Raw genomic sequence first — 20,154 nt, 5'->3', positions numbered from 1 at the left:
TGGTTTTGGTATCACGGTGATGGTGGCCTCGTAGAATGAGTGTGGGAGTGCTCCTTCCTCTGCAATTTTTTGGAAGAGTTTGAGAAGGATGGGTGTTAGCTCTTCTCTAAATGTTTGGTAGAATTCACCTGTGAAGCCATCTGGTCCTGGGCTTTTGTTTGTTGGAAGATTTGTAATCACATTCTCAATTTCAGTGCTTCTGATTGGTCTGTTTATATTTTCTATTTCTTCCTGGTTCAGTCTCGGAAGGTTGTGCTTTTCTAAGAATGTGTCCATTTCTTCCATGTTGTCCATTTTATTGGCATAGAGTTGCTTGTAGTAATCTCTCATGATCCTTTGCATTTCTGCAGTGTTCATTGTAACTTCTCCTTTTTCATTTCTAATTCTATTGATTTGAGTCTTCTCCCTCTTTTTCTTGATGAGTCTGGCTAATGGTTTATCAATTTTGTTTATCTTCTCAAAGAACCAGCTTTTAGTTTTATTGATCTTTGCTATCATTTCCTTCATTTCTTTTTCATTTATTTCTGATCTGATCTTTATGATTTCTTTCCTTCTGCTAACTTTGGGGTTTTTTTGTTCTTCTTTCTCTAATTGCTTTAGGTATAAGGTTAGGTTGTTTATATGATATGTTTCTTGAGGTAGGATTGTATTGCTATAAACTTCCCTCTTAGAATTGCTTTTGTTGCATGCCATAGGTTTTGGGTCGTCGTGTTTTCATTGTCATTTGTTTCTAGGTATTTTTTGATTTCCTTTTTGATTTCTTCAGTGATCTCTTGGTCATTTAGTAGTGTATTGTTTAGCCTCCATGTGTTTGTATTTTTTACATATTTTTTCCTGTAATTGATGTCTAGTCTCATAGTGTTGTGGTCAGAAAAGACGCTTTCAATTTTCTTAAATTTACCAAGGCTTGATTTGTGACCCAAGATATGATGTATGCTGGAGAATGTTCCATGAACACTCAAGAAGAAAGTGTATTCTGTTGTTTTTGGATGGAATGTCCTATAAATATCAATTAAGTCCATCTTGTTTAATGTATCATTTAAAGCTTGTGTTTCCATATTTATTTTCATTTTGAATGATCTGCCCACTGGTGAAAGTGGGGTGTTAAAGTCCCCTACTATGATTGTGTTACTGTGAATTTTCCCATTTATGGCTGTTAGCATTTGCCTTACGTATTGAGGTGCTCCTATGTTGGGTGCATAAATGTTTACAATTGTTATATCTTCTTCTTGGGTTGATCCCTTGATCATTATGTAGTGTCCTTCTTTGTCTCTTGTAACATTCTTTGTTTTAAAGTCTATTTTGTCTGATACAAGAATTGCTACTTCAGCTTTCTCTTCATTTCCATTTGCATGGAATATCTCTTTCCATCCCCTCACTTTCAGTCTGTATGTGTCCCTAGGTCTGAAGTGGGTGTCTTGTAGACAGCATATGCACGGGTCTTGTTTTTGTATCCATTCATCCAGTCTGTGTCTTTTGGTTGGAGCATTTAATCCATTTACATTTGAGGTAATTATCGATATGTATGTTCCTATTACCATTTTCTTAATTGTTTTGGGTTTGTTACTGTAGGTCTTTTCCTTCTCTTGTGTTTCCTGCCCAGAGAAGTTCCTTTAGCATTTGTTGTAGAGCTGGTTTGGTGGTGCTGGATTCTCTTAGCTTTTGCTTGTCTGCAAAGGTTTTAATTTCTCCATTGAATCTGAATGAGATCCTTGCTGGGTAGAGTAATCTTGGTTGTAGGTTTTTCCCTTTCATCACTTTAAATATTTCTTGCCACTCCCTTCTGGCTTGCAGAGTTTCTTCTGAAAGATCAGCTGTTAACCTTAATGGGGATTTCCTTGTGTGTTATTTGTTGTTTTTCCCTTGCTGCTTTTAATATTTTTTCTTTGTATTTAATTTTTGATAGTTTGATTGATATGTGTATTGGCGTGTTTCTCCTTGGATTTTTCCTGTATGGGACTCTCTGTGCTTCCTGGACTTGATTAACTATTTCATTTCCCATATTAGGGAAGTTTTCAACTATAATCTCTTCAAGTATTTTCTCAGTCCTTTTCTGTTTCTCTTCTTCTCCTGGGACCCCTATAATTCTAATATTGGTGTGTTTAATGTTGTCCCAGAGGTCTCTGAGACTCTCCTCAATTCTTTTCATTCTTTTTTCTTTATTCTCCTCTGCAGTAGTTACTTGCACTCTTTTATCTACTAGGTCACTTATCCATTCTTCTGCCTCAGTTATTCTGCTATTGATTCCTTCTAGAGAATTTTAAATTTCATTTATTGTGTCCTTCATCATTGTTTGTTTGCTCTTTAGTTCTTCTAAATCCTTGTTAAACGTTTCTTGTATTTTCTCCATTCTATTTCCAACATTTGCATCCACTTTACTATCATTACTCTGAATTCTTTTTCAGGTAGCCTGCCTGTTTCCTCTTCATTTGTTTGGTGTGGTGGGTTTTTACCTTGCTCCTTCATCTGCAGTGTGTTTCTCTGTCTTCTCATTTTGCTTAACTTACTGTGTTTGGGGGTCTCCTTTTCTCAGGCTGCAGGTTCATAGTTCCCATTGTTTTTGGTGTCTGCTCCCAGTGGCTAAGGTTGGTTTAGTGGGTTGTGTAGGCGTCTTGGTGGAGGGGACTAGTGCCTGTGTTCTGGTGGATGAGGGTGGATCTTGTCTTTCTTGTGGGCAGGACCACGTCTGGTGTTGTGTTTTGGGGTGTCTGTGACCTTATGATTTTAGGCAGCCTCTCTGATAATGGGTGGGGTTCTTTTTCTGTCTTGCTAGTTGTTTTGCATAGGGTGTCCAGCACTGTAGTTGCTGGTCCTTGAGTGGAGCTGGGTCTTAGCATTGAGATGGAGATCTCTGGGAGAGCTTTTGCCGTTTGATATTACGTGGAGCCAGTAGGTCTCTGGTGGATCAGTATCCTTCACTCGGCTTTCCCACCTCAGAGGCATAGGCCTGACACCCGGCTGGAGCACCAAGACCCTGTCAGCCACACGGCTCAGAAGTAAAGGGAGAAAACAAGAAAGAATGAAAGAAAGAATAAAATAAAATAAAATAAAATAATTAAAATTAAAAATTCTTAAAAGTAAAAAACTTAATAAGTAATTTTAAAAAGGAAAAAAAAAAGAAAGAAGAGAGCAACCAAACCAAAATACAAATCCACCAGTGATAAGAAGTGTTAAAAACTATACTAAAAACAACAACAACAACAAAAAAAAACGGACAGACAAAACCGTAGGACAAATGGTAAAAGCAAAGCTATACAGACAAAATCACACAAAGAAGCATACACATACACACTCAACAAAAAGAGAAAAAGGAAAAAAATATATATATCATTGCTCCCAAAGTCCACCGCCTCAATTTTGGGTTGATTCGTTGTCTATTCAGGTATTCCACAGATGAAGGGTACATCAAGTTGATTGTGGAGATTTAATCTGCTGCTCCTGAGGCTGCTGGGAGAGATTTCCCTTTCTCTTCTTTGTTCACAGCTCCTGGGTTTCAGCTTTGGATTTGGCTCCGCCTCTGCATGTAGGTTGCCTGAGGGCGTCTGTTCTTCACTCAGACAGGTCGGGGTTAAAGGAGCGGCTGATTAGGGGGCTCTGGCTCGCTCAGGCCAGGGGAAGGAGGGGTAAGTTATGCAGGGTGAGCTTTAGACGGCAGAGGCTGGCGTGATGTTGCAACAGCCTGAGGTATGCTATGTGTTCTCCCGGGGAAGTTGTCCCTGGATCACGGGACCCTGGCAGTGGCGGGCTGCACAGGATCCTGGGAGGGGAGGTGTGGCTAGCGACCTGTGCTCACACACAGGCTTAACGTTTCATGCCCGTCTCTGGTGTTTGCACTGATAGCTGCGGCTTGCACCCGTCTCTGGAGCTTGTTTAGGTGGTGCTCTGAATCCCCTCTCCTCCCGCACCCCGAAACAATGGTCTCTTGCCTCTTAGGCAGGTCCTGACTTTTTCCTGGACTCCCTCCCGGCTAGCTGTGGCGCACCAGCCCCCTTCAGGCTGTGTTCACGCAGCCAACCCCAGTCCTTTCCCGGGGGTCTGACCTCTGAAACCTGAGCTTCAGCTCCCAGCCCCCACCTGTCCCGGCGAGTGAGCGGGCAAGCCTCTCAGGCTGGTGAGTGCTTGTCGGCACCGATGCTCTGTGCGGGAGTCTCTCTGCTTTGCCCTCTGCACTCCTGTTGCTGCACTCTCCTCCGTGGCTCCAAAGCTTTCCCCCCCGCCACCCCTGTCTCCGCCAGTGTAGGGTCTTCCTAGTGTGTGGAAACTTTTCCTCCTTCACAGCTCCCTCCCAGAGGTGCAGGTCCTGTCCCTATTCTTTTGTCTATGTTTTTTCTTTTTTCTTTTGCCCTACCCAGGTACGTGGGGAGTTTCTTGCCTTTTGGGAAGTCTGAGGTCTTCTGCCAGCGTTCAGTAGGTGTTCTGTAGGAGTTGTTCCACATGTAGATGTATTTCTGATGTATTTGTGGAGAGGAAGGTGATCTCCACGTCTTACTCCTCCACTACCTTGAAGGTCTCTCTCTTCCAAAAGATTTTTAAAGTATTTTGGAAGTATTAACTCATTGATCTTTACCGTATCTAAGAATTAGGATGACATTATTTTCTTCATTTTGTGTGTTTTGAGAACTAATTTAACAGTGGAGGTAGTAAAGCATAATAGTTAAGAGACAGCCTTTTGTAGTCAGAGAGAACTGGGTTTGAAATCTAATGCAGCAAAATATAGTTGTATGACTTAGGGTAACTAACCTAACTTCTTAAGGCTTTGGTTCTACTTCCATAAATAATAATAGTATCTATATTGTAAAGCTGTTGGAGAAACTAAATGAAGTAACGTATATAAAGTACTTAGTATAGGGTGTTGCTTTGCAAACAGTCCATAAATGGTAGCTTTTATTATTAATATTTAAATATTCACAATAACATGGTAGCTTACACATTGGCACTGCTTTTTCTAAGGGAGAATGCCAGATTTTCTGATTCTTTGCTCTCCTTTGTCTAGACCATCTTTCTTTTCATTGGTATGAAGTGCTAGTAAATCTCATTTTTGTTTAAAATCATAGCCTTAATGAAGAATTTTATTGGAATGTGAAGTATACATAAGTGTAAATGTGAAGTATGTAGCTTTTCCTTTTTATTACCATCATTTATATTTAAACTCTTTACTAATGATCTAGGTATGTCTCATATGAGTAATTCAATTCAACAAATGTTGATGAGCCTTTACAGTGTGTATAGCAATGCAATAGGGATAAACTGTGATTCAGGTGCATTGTCAAAGAGCTTATAAATTAATGCAAATTCATAAACTTTGAAGATAAACACAGAGAGCTGTGTGAATTCCAAGAAAGGAAATATTAATTCTATGATAGGGGCTTCATGACATTTTAAGTGGTGCTTAAAGTTTAGAGTCCAGTTTTAAGATGGATTAAATCTTCTTCTACCTCATCAAACCTTTAGATTTGATACAAAGTATTAAGATATAAATTGATAACACACCAACAATTAACAAGGGGAACTTTTGGCAGGTTAGAAATTTTAAGGAAATAGACAAAAAGCTCTAGCACTTTGCTAGGAAGATCTTGCCATATTACCAGGAAGTCAGTACAGCTGCTTTGTCACCCAGAAGTTTCCATAGTCCAAAACGTGTATAGGAGAATTCTGTATTAAAAAATGAGTACATATCTAAGAAACACCAAGCATCTAAAGTAGGCCTCTACTATTAAAAAGGAACAATGAATAGAGTTTACATTCTATTACAAATAGAAAAGACTTTATAATAAATGTACATGTTCTTTAAGAGACAAAGGAAACAATTCAATTTATGAAACAATTACAGAAACTAGGAATCAAGAACATTTACTGAAAAAAAGCAAGAACCAGCTAAGAGTTTTAAGAAAAAAAAAAAACGTAAACTGGATCATAGGAAACTGGACACACTGAACACTGAGTTAATCTCCCAGGATATGACACAAAGGGATAAAAAGATTGAAAGTATAAATGAAATTTTAAAAAACCTAGAAGATAGATTCAGATGTTCTAATATCTTATAGTAGTATCAAAAGTAGAGAGTAAAGTTCTCAATTTGAAAGAACATACTAATTACCTTGCAAGGCAAAAGAAAAAAAATCACAACATACAAACAACAACAACAACAACAACAAATAGCTAGAAATCTTATACTAAACTTTTAGGAGATGACTAATGATGAAATAGTGGATAACATTTATTGAGCGCTTCGTAAGAGCCAGGTACTTTTCTAATGTATTTACATCTATTATCTCAATCCGTACTCTTGCCAGTCTTATAAAGTTTATCTAATTACTACCTTTACTTTACAGATTAGGAAATTGAGGTACAGAGAGGTTAAACAACCTGTTACTACAACATAGTAGTAACTAATTCAGCAGATTTGTGTCCATCAATCTGTGTCCAAAGCTTTATGTACCCTTAACCAACATGCTAAGCTGCCTTTACTAAGCTCTGATGTCTTTATCAGTGTTGAGAAAATCTTAAAATGTGCCAGAGAAAAGACATATTACCTACAAAGAATAACAATTAGATTGGCATTAAACTTCTTAGCAGTGTGAATGCAAGACAACTGTGGGACAGTGCCATCAAAGTGCTGAGAGAAAGGATTTTGAATTTTGAATTCTTTAAGTCACAAAACTAACATTTGGGAGTAAGAATTAAACAAAGGATATAGTTGGCCCTCTGTATCTGTGGATTCTGCATCTACGGATTCAACCAACCATGGATTGAAAATATTTGAAAAAAAATTCCTGAAAGTTCCAAAAAGCAAAACTTAAATTTGCCGTGCAACAGCACTGTTTACATAGTATTTATAACTATTTACATAGCATTTGCATTGTATTAGGTATTATAAGTAATCTAGAAATGATTTAAAGTGTAAGGGAGGATGTGTGTAGGTTATATGCAAATACTGTGCCACTTTAAATAAAGGACTTGAGCATCAGTGGATTTTGGTATCCAAGTAGGTCCTGGAACCAGCCCCCCTTGGATAGTGAGGGATGACTATACAGAATTTTGATAAACACGAAGAAAAAATTACTAGTAGAGAAATAACATGAATCTAAATAGCAGAGTGTGTTCACTGTATTGCAAGTAATCAAATTTAACTGCTTCGTGTGTGTGTGTGTACGTGTTTTCATCACAGGATAGATAAAGAGTAAGCATTTAAACTGAAAAGTTATATTGGAGCCATATCCTAGGAGACTTTGAATGCTGTATTGAGAGATTTATATTTAGTTATGTAAGGTATGGAGGACCATTTAAAGTTTTTAAGTAAACTGAAATCAATTTTTTAAGGTGGTTCTTTTTTAAAAATTTTTATTGGAGTATAGTTGATTTACAATGTTGTGTTAGTTTCAGGTGTACAGCAAAGTGAATCAGTTATACATATACCAACTCTTTTTTAGATTCTTTTCCCTTTTTAGGTCATTACAGAGTATTGTGTAGAGTTCCCTGTGCTATACAGTAGGTCCTTATTAGTTATCTATTTTATATATAGTAGTGTGTATATGTCAATCCCAATCTCCCAGTTTATCCCTTTCCCCCTGGTAATCCTAAGATTGTTTTCTACATCCGTGACTCTATTTCTGTTTTGTAGATAAGTTCATTTGTACCATTTGTTTAGATTCCACGTATAAGCAATATCATATGATATTTGTCCTTCTCTGTCTGACTTACGTCACTCAGTAGGACAATCTCTAGGTCCATCCATGTTGCTGCAAATGTCATTATTTCGTTCTGTTTTATGGCTGACTGATATTCCATTGTGTATATGTACCACATCTTCTTTATTCATTCCTCTGTCAATGGACATTTAGGTTGCTTCCATGTCCTGGCTATTGTAAATAGTGCTGCAAATGAACATTGGGGTGCATGTATCTTTTCGAATTATGGTTTTCTCAGAGTATATGCCCAGAAGTAGGATTGCTGGATCATATGGTAGCTCTAAGTTTAGATTTTTAAGGAACCTCCATACTGTTCTCCATAGAAGCTGTACCAATTTATATTCCCACCAACAGTGTAGAAGGGTTCCTTTTTCTCCACACCCTCTCCAGCATTTATTGTTTGTAGATTTTTTTGATGGTGACCATTCTAACTAGTGTGAGGTGCTCCCTCACTGTAGTTTTGATTTGTATTTCTCTAATAATTAGTGATGTTGAACATCTTTTCATGTGCTTTTTGGCCATCTGTATGTCTTCTTTGGAGAAATGTCTGTTTAGGTCTTCTGCCCATTATTTTGATTGGGTTTTTTTTTTTTTGTTATTGAGCTGCATGAGCTGTTTGTATATTTTGGAGATTAATCCCTTGTCAGTTGCTTCATTTGCAAATATTTTCTCCCATTCTGTGGGTTGTCTTTTTGTTTTGTTTATGGTTTCCTTTACTGTGCAAAAGCTTTTAAGTTTAATTAGGTCCCATTTGTTTATTTTTGTTTTTATTTTCATTACTCTAGGAGGTGGATCAAAAGAGGATCTTGCTTCGATTTATGTCAGAGAGTGTTCTGCCTGTGTTTTTCTCTACGAGTTTTATAGTATCTGGCCTTACATTTAGGTCTAGAAGATTAATGTTGATAGTAGTGTAAGGGATTGAGAAGAGAGAGAGGAATGGCAAATTGTTTTCAATGATCTCTCCACCTGTAGTTCTAATTTCATAAGTCTTTAAGAGATTTTTTTCCTCTCTATTAAAAAAACAAAAAAACAGAAAATCAGAGTCTCTTTTTCTCTACATAAAGACCAAGCTATCTTCTTAAGCCTTTTCCTTCTAAGTCTATTTAAATGATCATATAAGTTTAATTTGTTAATAATAAGAGAAACATAATAGCCAACATTTATGAAGTATTTTCTTTATTCAGAAAATGCTAAGCACTTTTTTATATGTCATATAACCTTCACTGCACCCTGTGTGGCATGTATAGTTAATATTCCAGTTCATAAATGAGAAAAGTGACGCTTAAGGTGGTTAAGTAATTTGCCCAAGTTATATAATTGGTGGTAGAAAGTCCAACTTGGCACTCAGTAGTTGCTCAACACATGATCATTAAAGTTGTAAGTGTTTGATTCAAGACTCCATTCCAAGGAGCCCCCTGAAGCCAACTAATAAGGAAACAACTAAAATACAATGTATGTGTCTTAAAATAAAGAAATATACCAGGTGCTATGGGAACACAAAATGGTTGTCTTAAGTCACTTTGGGAAGAGGAAGGAGTGTCATGGAATGTTTCTTAATGGAGATAACAGACTACCTGGAGCATGCTATATAAGTAAGAATTAATTGGGTTGATGAAAGGGTAATATGGCATCTTGGTCTTTTAATCAAATAAGACTCCTGGAGTTCCTCTAGACAACCAGGTAAATGTAGGTCTCAAAAATGAAGAATGCTTGAGATCAAACTAAAATGTAATGATCCTTAGATATATGAAATGCGTAAGTGTTAAATATTATGCAACATTTAAAAAAATGTTACATCACCAATGATTTTTCTTTAGTGGAGCCAACTCAAAAAATCTAATAAAACCTCTGAAGAGAAATAGAGGTAACTGATAAAATCATTTTCAGCGCTGAAAAAAAAGACCTCCCGGGGAAGAATGATGTAAATGTTAACAAGAATTTCTTTTCTCATTTTATTTAGGGAAGAAAACTATTTCAGAGTTTGGATATTTCTGAAAGACTAAAATTTTTGCTTACACTGGGTAAGTGTCTCACAATTGATTATCTTTCAACTATAAATATAATCTTTAGTGACAGTAATTATGCATATTGAGAATGTGTTCTTCAAAATAGTGGATACACTGAAATATCCTCACTTTCTTTAATTTTCTAATGATCAGTGGTAAGCATTAACAGGACAGTTTAAGAAGTGCCTTTGAAGTTATAGGACAGCTTTCCTCATTCACTAAGGAATTATAATGTACATGGATATAATCTTAGCATGATCTAGCCAAGTAAACTAACTTGTGAAATCAAAATATGAGATTATAAAATTGTACTTCTCTGTCACAGGTACCTTCAGGCAATGTATTGTAACTTTTGAGCTTTCTACTTGGTGAATTGTGTGTGATTAATGACTGAGGAAGAATGTTTATTTTTCCTTATTACAAGCTCATATATTTTACTTGTATATAATCCAAATAATTGTCATTCACATTTATAAAAATTTGTGTAATCCACTTTAGAATGGAATAATTTAAGCACGTATGGTAAAAAAGGAGAGAAAAACAGTGATAGAGCACTTTGTGTAAAAGAGTGACAGATTGGTGTACAGGTTAATAAGGTCTACAAATAAGGATTTGTATAGAATAATATTAGTAAATATTAAATAATAATGAATTGTAAATAAAATTTTATTATATTTACCACTTTAATATCAAAGATTGATAATATAGCTATTAAGGAGTCTTAGAGATCTATAAATGTTGTCTACAGACTAGAACTTATACTTTTTTTTTTGAATTTTATTTATTTTTTTATACAGCAGGTTCTTTTTAGTCATCCATTTTATACCCATCAGTGTATACATGTCGATCCCAATCTCCCAATTCATCACACCACCACCCCCACCCTCCGCTGCTTTCCCCCCTTCCTGTCCATACGTTTGTAGAACTTATACTTTAAGTCCCAGAGAAACGTGTGTACATTCTCCAAATTGTATTTAATAAAAATAAATTAGTCTTATAATCGTAAAAATATACTAAAGCCTTTTTAAATAGTAATATGTGTATATACATATTGAGAGAGAGGGGGAAAGAGAGAAGGAGAGAATCTTTACCTCCTTGAATTACTGCTTTAACTCACTATTTAAGATGCTATCTTTCAGTATCTATGATACAATTAATACTTAGTGTTTGAAGTCTTTATTTTTATCAAAGCATGTAAAGAAAGTTGAAAAAGTCTCAAGCTTTTTAATATTCCAAGTTCTAAAACTGCATTACACAATTTAAAAAAATTTATTAGAGTTCAATTCCCAGTTAGTCTAAGTTAGAAAAGCAGCTTTAATTCATATAATTTTTCTGTTTTATAGACTGCATAGATGACACCATAATAGTTCTGGCTGAAGAGCATGGTTGTCTGGACATTATAAAGGTTTGTCGTTAATCTGTTATTGAAAATTTATTTATTCTTCATACTTGGGATTCAATAGCAAACTATTTTAAAGCTATGTTCATTTCTGTTTAGATATCTGCTTTTTCACAGAGTGACAAACTAGCATGAATTTGTTTAAAGTCCAAATAAAGACTTTCAAAAAAAGTCAAAACATTGTAAAGTAGCAAACATTTAAGTAATATAAATTTTTAAATGGATTGTTTAAAATAATTCTTTTCTCTCTCTATTTACCAGGAGCTTCCTGAAAATGTGATAGATCTTTTGAAGAAGTGCCTCACCTTCCACCCTTCTAAAAGGTTGATATCAAGAGTTTGGGATTATTACTGAGATCTTAACATATAAGTAGTTAATTTTTTAATACTAATGGGTTTAATAAGAATATTAACATATATAGTTATACATGATATTGGTATCATAATTGTTAGTTATGGCTTTAATGTATGGTAATAAAAGAAGAAAAAATAATTAAACCATGGTTAGAAAACTGGCATATACCAAAAGCAGTTACTAGTTCATTTCCTAGCCTCCAATTAGAAAATCAGCTAAACTGTGGAATGTAGGTATGCCTAGATTCAAATGATATGAGAAAAATGAGAACAAAGTTTATTGGCAAATATGTATTATAGAAAAGAACTTAGATAAATGGTGAGGTAAGTTAATAATTGTTGATAATATAAAAGGATTTCTTAGAAGTTTTATTATTTATTTTCATTTGATGATGTCATTGTTAGCCATCCAGTTCTCCCTAAACTCAGTAAGTATATAATATTTGAAAATAATGTATTCTAATTTGTCTTTAGGAAAACATTTCCTAAAGAGAGGAATGGTATGAAAAGCATAGTTTTGGGTAAATATACCACATTAACTAAGAGAGTAGGAAGAAAATCAGAAGATATTATCAGTTTACAATTTTATTATTTAATTAAGGTATTCAGTAAAGCAGGTATATGATGGTCAAGCTAAAAGTAAAAAAATGGAGACGCTCATATGTAATAATTTTTGATAGATCATAAAGTACAAAAAGCACAACAAAGGTAAAGTCAGCATTTATTTACAGACACTTGATTCTCTTTTTAAAGGTATATATCTAGACTCTAATAAGGAGAGCTTTATTATTTTCTATGCTAATGAGGTAATTTTGACTTTTAACTACCCCTTGAAGTGTGCCATTATTCTAGGAAAATTTTAATGACTTTCATTCATGTTCCGTATTTTAAATATTTCTTAAGGCCAACCCCAGATGAATTAATGCAGGACAATGTGTTCAGTGAAGTGTCACCTTTATACACTCCCTTTACCAAACCTACCAGCCTGTTTTCTTCTTCTCTGAGATGTGCTGATTTAACTCTGCCTGAGGATATCAGTCAGCTGTGTAAAGGTAATGATAAATACAACAAAGGATAGAAGTAATTCTGGAAGTGATTAAAATATAACCTAACATTTTAGTCCTTTAAATTTAATTTCTTTGGAGCAAGAAATTTAAGAATCAAGGAAAGGAAGTAGCACCAAACAAAAATTTTTTTATTATGTAAACCAAGGTCTTATTTTCATCTCAAATCTTAATGCTAAAATCAGATCTTCTAATTTCCAATGGAATTTCTACTACTACAATATTTGTATATCATATTTCATAAAATTTATTATAAATGATCTCAAAAAATCATATTATTGATAGGATAGTCATCATTATATTCCATGTTTGTAGCAGAATATCACCTTTTCTCTTTTAATTCCTCTCTGAAGATTACAACTCACAGAATGTGTGTTTTAGGGACACCAGTATGTTACCTTTATACTGAAAAATTATCATGACATAAGCTGTGGCAGGAAATACTTACTGAACATTGGTTCAATCAAATATTTATTGAGTTTCTACTATGTTCCATACACTGTATCTGCAAGTATCATTTGTGCCAAATGGAGAGGCAGACAGACATTCAGTCGCATAATTACCGTTATAAATGTAGGTTAGTACGCGCGTAGTATAGTGGAAGCAGAGCCTCCCTGAGAGGACTTCTCAAAAGAGGCACAAATTGCCTCAAGACATAAAGATGGGACAGTGTGTTGGTTGCCTACCCAAGTGCTTTTTTCTGCCCTTCTTTCTTTCCTGCAGAGCTTGATATATCTGATACGTATATCCCATATGTCTCTGATACAGAGGGTAAAAATTACACTTTTTTTCTCAAAGAAACTGAATACACAACCAATATGCATATCTGCATTTAATCCTCTGCATTTTGTAGTATGACTGTTCTTTTTTTTTAATAAGCAAGAGAATTTGCTTATGAAGCTAGACTTGAATTGCCACCATATGAGCAGATTTCCTCACCTCCCCTCCAGAATCTTAAAAATTTATATATAGAGGCCTTAGTTGGGTTCAGTTGTGTATTCAGTGCAGACAATCTCAACACCACATGTCTATCTCTAGGCTGTATTCTTGGAGCAGCTTCTGGGAGTGGGGAAGGCAAGCTGAACACACATTCCAAGGACAGGGGAAGGGGTGGGAGCCTCCATTTGCCAGGGTCCAGCTTGACATCAACTGGCTTTCATGTCTTTTTGATGACCTCCTTCAGTAGGAGGAATACATAATGATGGGGTTCCAGGAAGGCCTCCCCAAGAAGTGCTACTCTGGCGCACAGATTATTTTGAGCTAAAAATAAGCAAGGCCCAAAAGACTCATAAAGAACTTTTGAACTTTCCCCTAACTGTTTAAAAGAATTGAAGATAGAAGACCTGTTCCAGGAAAGAGTTATCACCCACAGATAATTACCAAAAATATGAACTCAGTGTGGTAAATAGGGAGGAACCTAGCAAGGCCCCTTTGATCAAAGTCCTCTCTGTGTAGTATGACTATTCTAAAGGGAATCTTATTATGTTCTTCAGTTATTACTTTTTTATAATGTCAGCTATTATTGCCTGTTGCCTTTTAATAAAAACAGAAGGTGTGATAGCTTTTTAATTTTCCATTAATAGATATAAGCAGTGATTACCTGGCAGAAAGATCTATTGAAGAAGTGTATTACCTTTGGTGTTTAGCTGGAGGTGACTTGGAAAAAGAGCTTGTGAACAAGGAAATCATTCGATCCAAACCACCTATCTGCACACTCCCCAAGTAAGGAAAGAAAACTTCTCTTAGAAATGAGAAAAATCTAGTAATAACTTCTTTTTAATTTGATATTTTTTTCTTTTGGTAGACATTCCAGCTAAGTGATTATGAAAGCAATTAGGAGTCAATACCTTGTTTTCTTGGCCGAGTTCCTAATTGCAGAGTTCCCATCAGTGTTTTTATTATTTTAATAAATATGGTTTTTTAATAAATAATTTGTTCTATGATCTATTTGAAGTAAAGTTATTATTATGGAACATCTCACAATAGTTGGTGATCAATAAAAGAAAAAATGTACAAATCAGAAAGAACAGTAATGTTTAAGAGAGTTAATAAACTAGGCTAGTATGCCCATTATGAGGAACTATTTTTTTTTATTTCTAATGATATTTTAAAATGTACTCAGTGACCTCATTGCTTGTGCTAGAGATCATCATGGTGCTAAATCACTGTTGAGAAAAATCTGCAGAACTACATAAGGTCTTGGACACCATCCTGTAAATTATCTAGAAGTTAAATAAAAATACAACCCTAAGGGCCAAAATTGTTACTGTTCCATTGCTTTTCATATTTATTCATAAAGAAGAGAACCTGAATCTCTTTCCACCAATGCCTTAAAGTTTTAATTTTAGATTTTAGAACTAGATTTGATCTTTGTAGGTAACTGTAGAATTCATCTGCTGATCATTTTTTTCTTCACATGTAAATTTTAGGTTAATTATTTGAATACACCACTAGCTCTCTACTTTTTTCCCCTCTTAAGCTGATTTTTAAATATTACTTCAATTATACTGTTCACACAATGAATTAAGTAGAAAATTAAGAAATAAGATGATGGAAATTATAAGAATAAATGGTTTGAAGGACATAAAAATTCTCAAAAGTAATTCTCTAAAATTCTAAATGCATTTATTATTCAGTATTCTTTCTCCTGAGGAGTTATCATCATTAGCATCTTTCTTTCTTGTTCCGTTTATCATTTTTTACTCATATAAACTTCCTCAGGAACACATTTACATACTGTCAGGAGAGTAATTTAATCATTGCACCTTCATGAGCAAAGAGTATAAATCATACTCTTGTATTCCTAAAATGCTTTATATTTATATACTGTATTTATACCAACTCAACATATATTTAAAAATGAAAATTTTTTGGAGAAATTTCAACCAACAGTTACTTTTTTATTAACCCATTCAGTCTAAAATTTCTTTTTTTCTTTTGTTGAAGAGATTGATGATTTAGAATAAATTTTGTTTTCTAGAAGAAACAATAAATCAGATTTCTGTGCTCATTAAAATAATTATTGTTTTTTTAATCTCCTTTCAGTTTTCTCTTTGAAGATGGTGAAAGCTTTGGACAAGGTCGAGATAGAAGCTCACTATTAGATGACACCACTGTGACATTGTCATTATGCCAGCTAAGAAATGTAAGAATGGTATTTTGGCAAATTTGCTTCAGAACTTTCTCCCTTCCTTCCTTCCTTTTTTTTTTTTTTAATAAAACCTTACAGATACACATGAATCCTTAAATTTCTGCCTGGTACTATAAAATATGTGAGAGTTTCTTTAAGGTATGTGCCCAGGAGTGGCATTGTTGGAAAATAGGATCTGTACATCATCAGCTTAGTATATATTGTTATATTGTCTGTTCATAGAAGTGGCCTTATCACTTTATCTTTTTACCATCATTGGATAAGGGTTCTCATTTGTCCACATATTTGATAGCACATGGTCTTATCAAATTAAAAAAAATTATTGTTCTGAAAGGTGTAGAATGGTATTTTGCTATAATACTAATTTTCAATTTCCTGATTATAGTACAGTTATGAGCCTTTTCCTATTTTTTGCCATTTGCTTACCTCTCTGTACATTACTAGTTCATATCTCTTGCCAGTTTTTTTGCGTGATTTCTTACTGATTTGAGGACTTTAAAAAATGTATCCATTTACACAACCTTTGTTAGCTATACAGGCATACCTCAATTATCACACTTAGCTTTATTGCACTTCAGAGATATTGCATTTTTTACAAATTGAAGGTTTGTGGCACCCATGCATCAAGCAAGTCTGTTGGCACCATTTTTCCAACAGCATTTGCTCACTTTGTGTCTCTGTGTCACATTTTGGTAATTCTTGCAGTATTTCAAACTTTTTCATTATTATTATATTTGTTATGGTAATCTGTGATTAGTGATTTTTATGTTACTGCTGTAATCGTTTTGGGGCACCACGAGCTACGCCCACATAAGATGGTGAACTTAATCTGTAAATGTATGTTCTGACCATTCCACCAACTGACTGTTCCATCTCTCTCCCTCTTCCCCGGCCTCCCTATTCCCTGAGACACAACAATGTTGAAACTAGGCCAGTTAATAACCCTACAGTGGCCTCTAAGTGTTAAAGTGAAAGGAAGAGTTTCTCATCTCTCACTTTAAATCAAAAGCTAGAAATGATTAAGCTTATTATTGATGAAGGTGTGTCAAAACGTGAGATAGTCCAAAAGCTAGGCCTCTTGTGCCAAACAGCCAAGTTGTGAATGCAAAGAAAAAATACTTGAAGGAAATTAAAAGTGCTACTCCAGTGAACAGTGGTCTTGATAGAAGATGAAACCAGCCACAACATTCCCTTAAGCCAAAGCCTAATCCAGAGCAAGGCCCTGACTCTCTTCAGTTCTGTGAAGACTGAGAGAGGTGAGGAAGCTGAAGAAGAAAAGTTTGAAGCTAACAGCACTTGATTCATGAGTTATAAGAAAAGAAGCCATCTCTAGAACATAAAAGTGCAAGATGAAGTCAGCAACTACTGATGTAGAAGCTGCAGGAAGTTATCCAGAAGATGTAACTAACATAATTAATGAATGTGGCTACACCAAACAACAGATTTTCCATGTAGATGAAACAGCCTTCTATTGGAAGAAGATGCCATCTAGACTTTCATAGCTAGAGAGGAGAAGTCAATGCCTGGCTTCAAAGCACAGACTGAGTCTCTTGTTTGGGGCCAACGCTGCAGCTGGTGACTTTAAGTTGAAGCCAGTGCTCATTTACCATTTTGAAAATTTTAAGGCCTTTAAGAATGATGCTCAGTCTATTCTGCCTATGCTCTATCAGTGGAACAATAAAGCCTGTATGACAGTACATCTGTTTACAGCATGGTTTATTGAATATTTAAAGCCCACTATTGAGACCCACTGCTCAGAAAAATGATTCCTTTCAAAATGTTACTGCTCACTGACAATGCACCAGGTCACCCAAGAGCTCTGATGGAGATGTACAACAAGACTAATGTTGTTTTCATGCCTGCTAACATCCATTCTGCTGCCCTCAGATCAAGTCAGTTTGACTTTCAAGTTTTATCCTTTAAGAAATAAGTAAGGCTATAGCTGCCATAGATAGCGATTTACCTGATGGATCTGAGCAAAGTCAATTGAAAACCTTCTGGAAAGGATTCACCATTCTAGATGTCATTAAGAACATTCATGATTCATGGGAAGAAGTCAAAATATCAACATTAACAGGAATTTAGAAGAAGTTGATTCCCCAACCCTCATGGAAGATTTTGAGAGGTTCAAAAATTCAGGGCAGGAAGGAACTGCAGATGTGTTGGAAATTGCAAGAGAACTGAAATTAGAAGTGGAGCCTGAAGATGTGATGGAACTGCTTCAATCTCATGATCTAACTTTAAATGACGGTAAGGATTTGCTTGCTATGGATGAGCAAAGAGAGTGGTTTCTTCAGATGGAATCTACTCCTGGTGACGATGCCATGAAGATTGTTGAAATGACAACAGAGGATTTAGAATATTACTTAAACTTAGTTGATAAAGCAAGCAGCAGGTTTTGAGAGGATTGACTCCAATTTTGAAAGAAATTCTGCTGTGGGTAAAATGCTATCAAACAGCGTTGCCTGCTACGGAGAAAGCATTCATCAGAGGATGTGTCAATTGATGGGGCTGTCTTCATTGTTGTCCTATTTTAAGGAGTTGCCAGGGCCACCCAACCTTCTGCAACCACAAGCCTGGTCAGTCAGCAGCCCTCAGCATCGAGGCAAGACTCCCCCCAGCAAAAAGGTTATGACTTGCTAAAAGCTCAGGTGCCGGTTAGCAGTTTTTTTAGCAATAAAGTATTTTTAATTAAGGTATGTGTATGGTCTTTTTTTTTTTCTACATAATGCTATTGCACACCTAATAGACTACAGTATAGTATAAACATAGCTTTCATACGTACTGGAAAACCAAATAATTTGTGTGACTCGCTTTATTGTGATATTTGCTTTATTATGGTCATCTGGAACCAAGGCCACAGAATCTTTGAGGTATGCCTGTATGTGGTGTGTGTATCTTCTCATCTGTGGCTTTTCCTTTAACTTTTTGATGGTGTCTTTTAATGAATAGAGTTCTTAATTTTATCAATGCTTTTCTTTATAGTCAAATATGTTTTGATATATTTTGCTTATTGTAACATTTAAATTTAATGTTAACATTTACCAAGGTTACAAATATATTTTTATGAAGTTCTTCTGTATTTTCTTCTAAAAGATTTAGACCTTTTTTTCCACATTTTGTCCATTAATTCACCTGTAATTTTTTTTTTTTTTTTTAGTAAGATGTAAGGTAGGTATCCAAAATCACATTTCATTCATTAGAAATAATCCCTTGTCTCAGCACTACATATTGAATAATTCACTCTTTGGTTTTTTGATCTGTAATGTCAGCTCTTTCATGTATGTGTGGATATGTTTCTGAGCTTTCTATTCTGATCTTTGACCTATTGGTATAACCTTAGCCAGTAACACACTATATTAATACATGGTTTTATATGAAGTCTTGATTCTTAGCAGGGGAGATCCCCAGTTTGTTCTCTAACGTGAACTCTCTAACATGGAGCTCTTCTATTTGATTTTTATAATCATCTTGTCATTTCATTTTAAAAGTATAGGATTTTGATTAGAATTGCATTGAATTTGTAGAGAACTGATATCTTCAACATATGGAGTCCTATTTCTTGAACATGGTGTAGGTATATCATTTATTTAGGTCCTATTTTATATCAAAATTTCCTTTTTAGTGTCTGTATATGTTATCAGATTTATTCCTAAGATATTAAATTATTGGTCTTGTAAATAGGATGTGTGTATGTGTGTATATGATGTTTCTTGCTCTGAAGTTTGTTTTGTTGGAAATTAATATAGGTATTCCAGTTCTCTTTTAATTAGTGTTTTCATGGTATATCTTTATCCCTTTACTTTTAATGTATCTATGTCTTTATATTTAAAGTGGGTTTCTTTTAGACAACGTAGAGTTGGATCTTTCTTTACTTTTTTTTTTAAAATAAATTTATTTATTTATTTATTTTTGGCTACGTTGGGTCTTCATTGCTGCGTGCAAGCTTTCTCTAGTTGCGGCAAGCAGGGGCTACTCTTTGTTGCGGTACGCGGGCTTCTCATTGCGGTGGCTTCTCTTATTGCGGAGCATGGGCTCTAGGGACACAGGCTTCAGTAGTTGTGGTGCACAGGCTCAGTAGTTGTGGCTTGCGGGCTCTAGAGCGCAGGCTCAGTAGTTGTGGCACACGGGCTTAGTTGCTCCGTGGCACGTGGGATCTTCCTGGACCAGGGATCGAACCTGTGTCCCCTGCATTGGCAGGCAGATTCTTAACCCCTGCACCACCATCTTCTTTACTTTGAGGGGTAATTTTGCTGGATACAGAATTCTAGTTTGGTTGTTTTTATCTTTCAATACTTTAAACATTTTACCCTGCTCTCTTTTTTGCTTACGTGCTTTCTGGAGACTGGTCTGATGTAATTTTTATCCTTTTTAATCATAGTTATTTATATAAAATTCCTGGTCTGATAATTCCAAAATGTCTACCATATGTGAATCTGGTTCTGAGTGTCTTTCTTTTACATTTTAGCAGGCCTTACAATTTTTTTTTTGAA

At 35.2% G+C, this 20,154-nt stretch overlaps 1 protein-coding gene across 6 annotated transcripts in view; it reads left to right on the top strand.

The window, feature by feature from the left end:
* The window catches only part of TBCK (TBC1 domain containing kinase), a 237,930-nt gene that overhangs the window by 55,932 nt on the left and 161,844 nt on the right, over nucleotides 1–20,154 (top strand). For all 6 annotated transcript variants that reach the window (XM_082462789.1, XM_082462785.1, XM_082462788.1 and 3 more), the window contains 6 exons: nucleotides 9,649–9,709; nucleotides 11,038–11,099; nucleotides 11,355–11,416; nucleotides 12,350–12,498; nucleotides 14,094–14,232; nucleotides 15,556–15,655. In XM_082462789.1, coding sequence (XP_082318915.1) covers nucleotides 9,649–9,709; nucleotides 11,038–11,099; nucleotides 11,355–11,416; nucleotides 12,350–12,498; nucleotides 14,094–14,232; nucleotides 15,556–15,655 — 573 coding nt within the window. The remainder of the gene's footprint in view (nucleotides 1–9,648; nucleotides 9,710–11,037; nucleotides 11,100–11,354; nucleotides 11,417–12,349; nucleotides 12,499–14,093; nucleotides 14,233–15,555; nucleotides 15,656–20,154) is intronic.

This window comes from Balaenoptera physalus (assembly GCF_965194825.1).
Source record: "Balaenoptera physalus genome assembly, chromosome: 5".
Classification (NCBI taxonomy): domain Eukaryota; kingdom Metazoa; phylum Chordata; class Mammalia; order Artiodactyla; family Balaenopteridae; genus Balaenoptera; species Balaenoptera physalus.
Note: the sequence above shows the minus strand (reverse complement) of the source record. Positions and strands in the feature narration are given on the sequence as shown.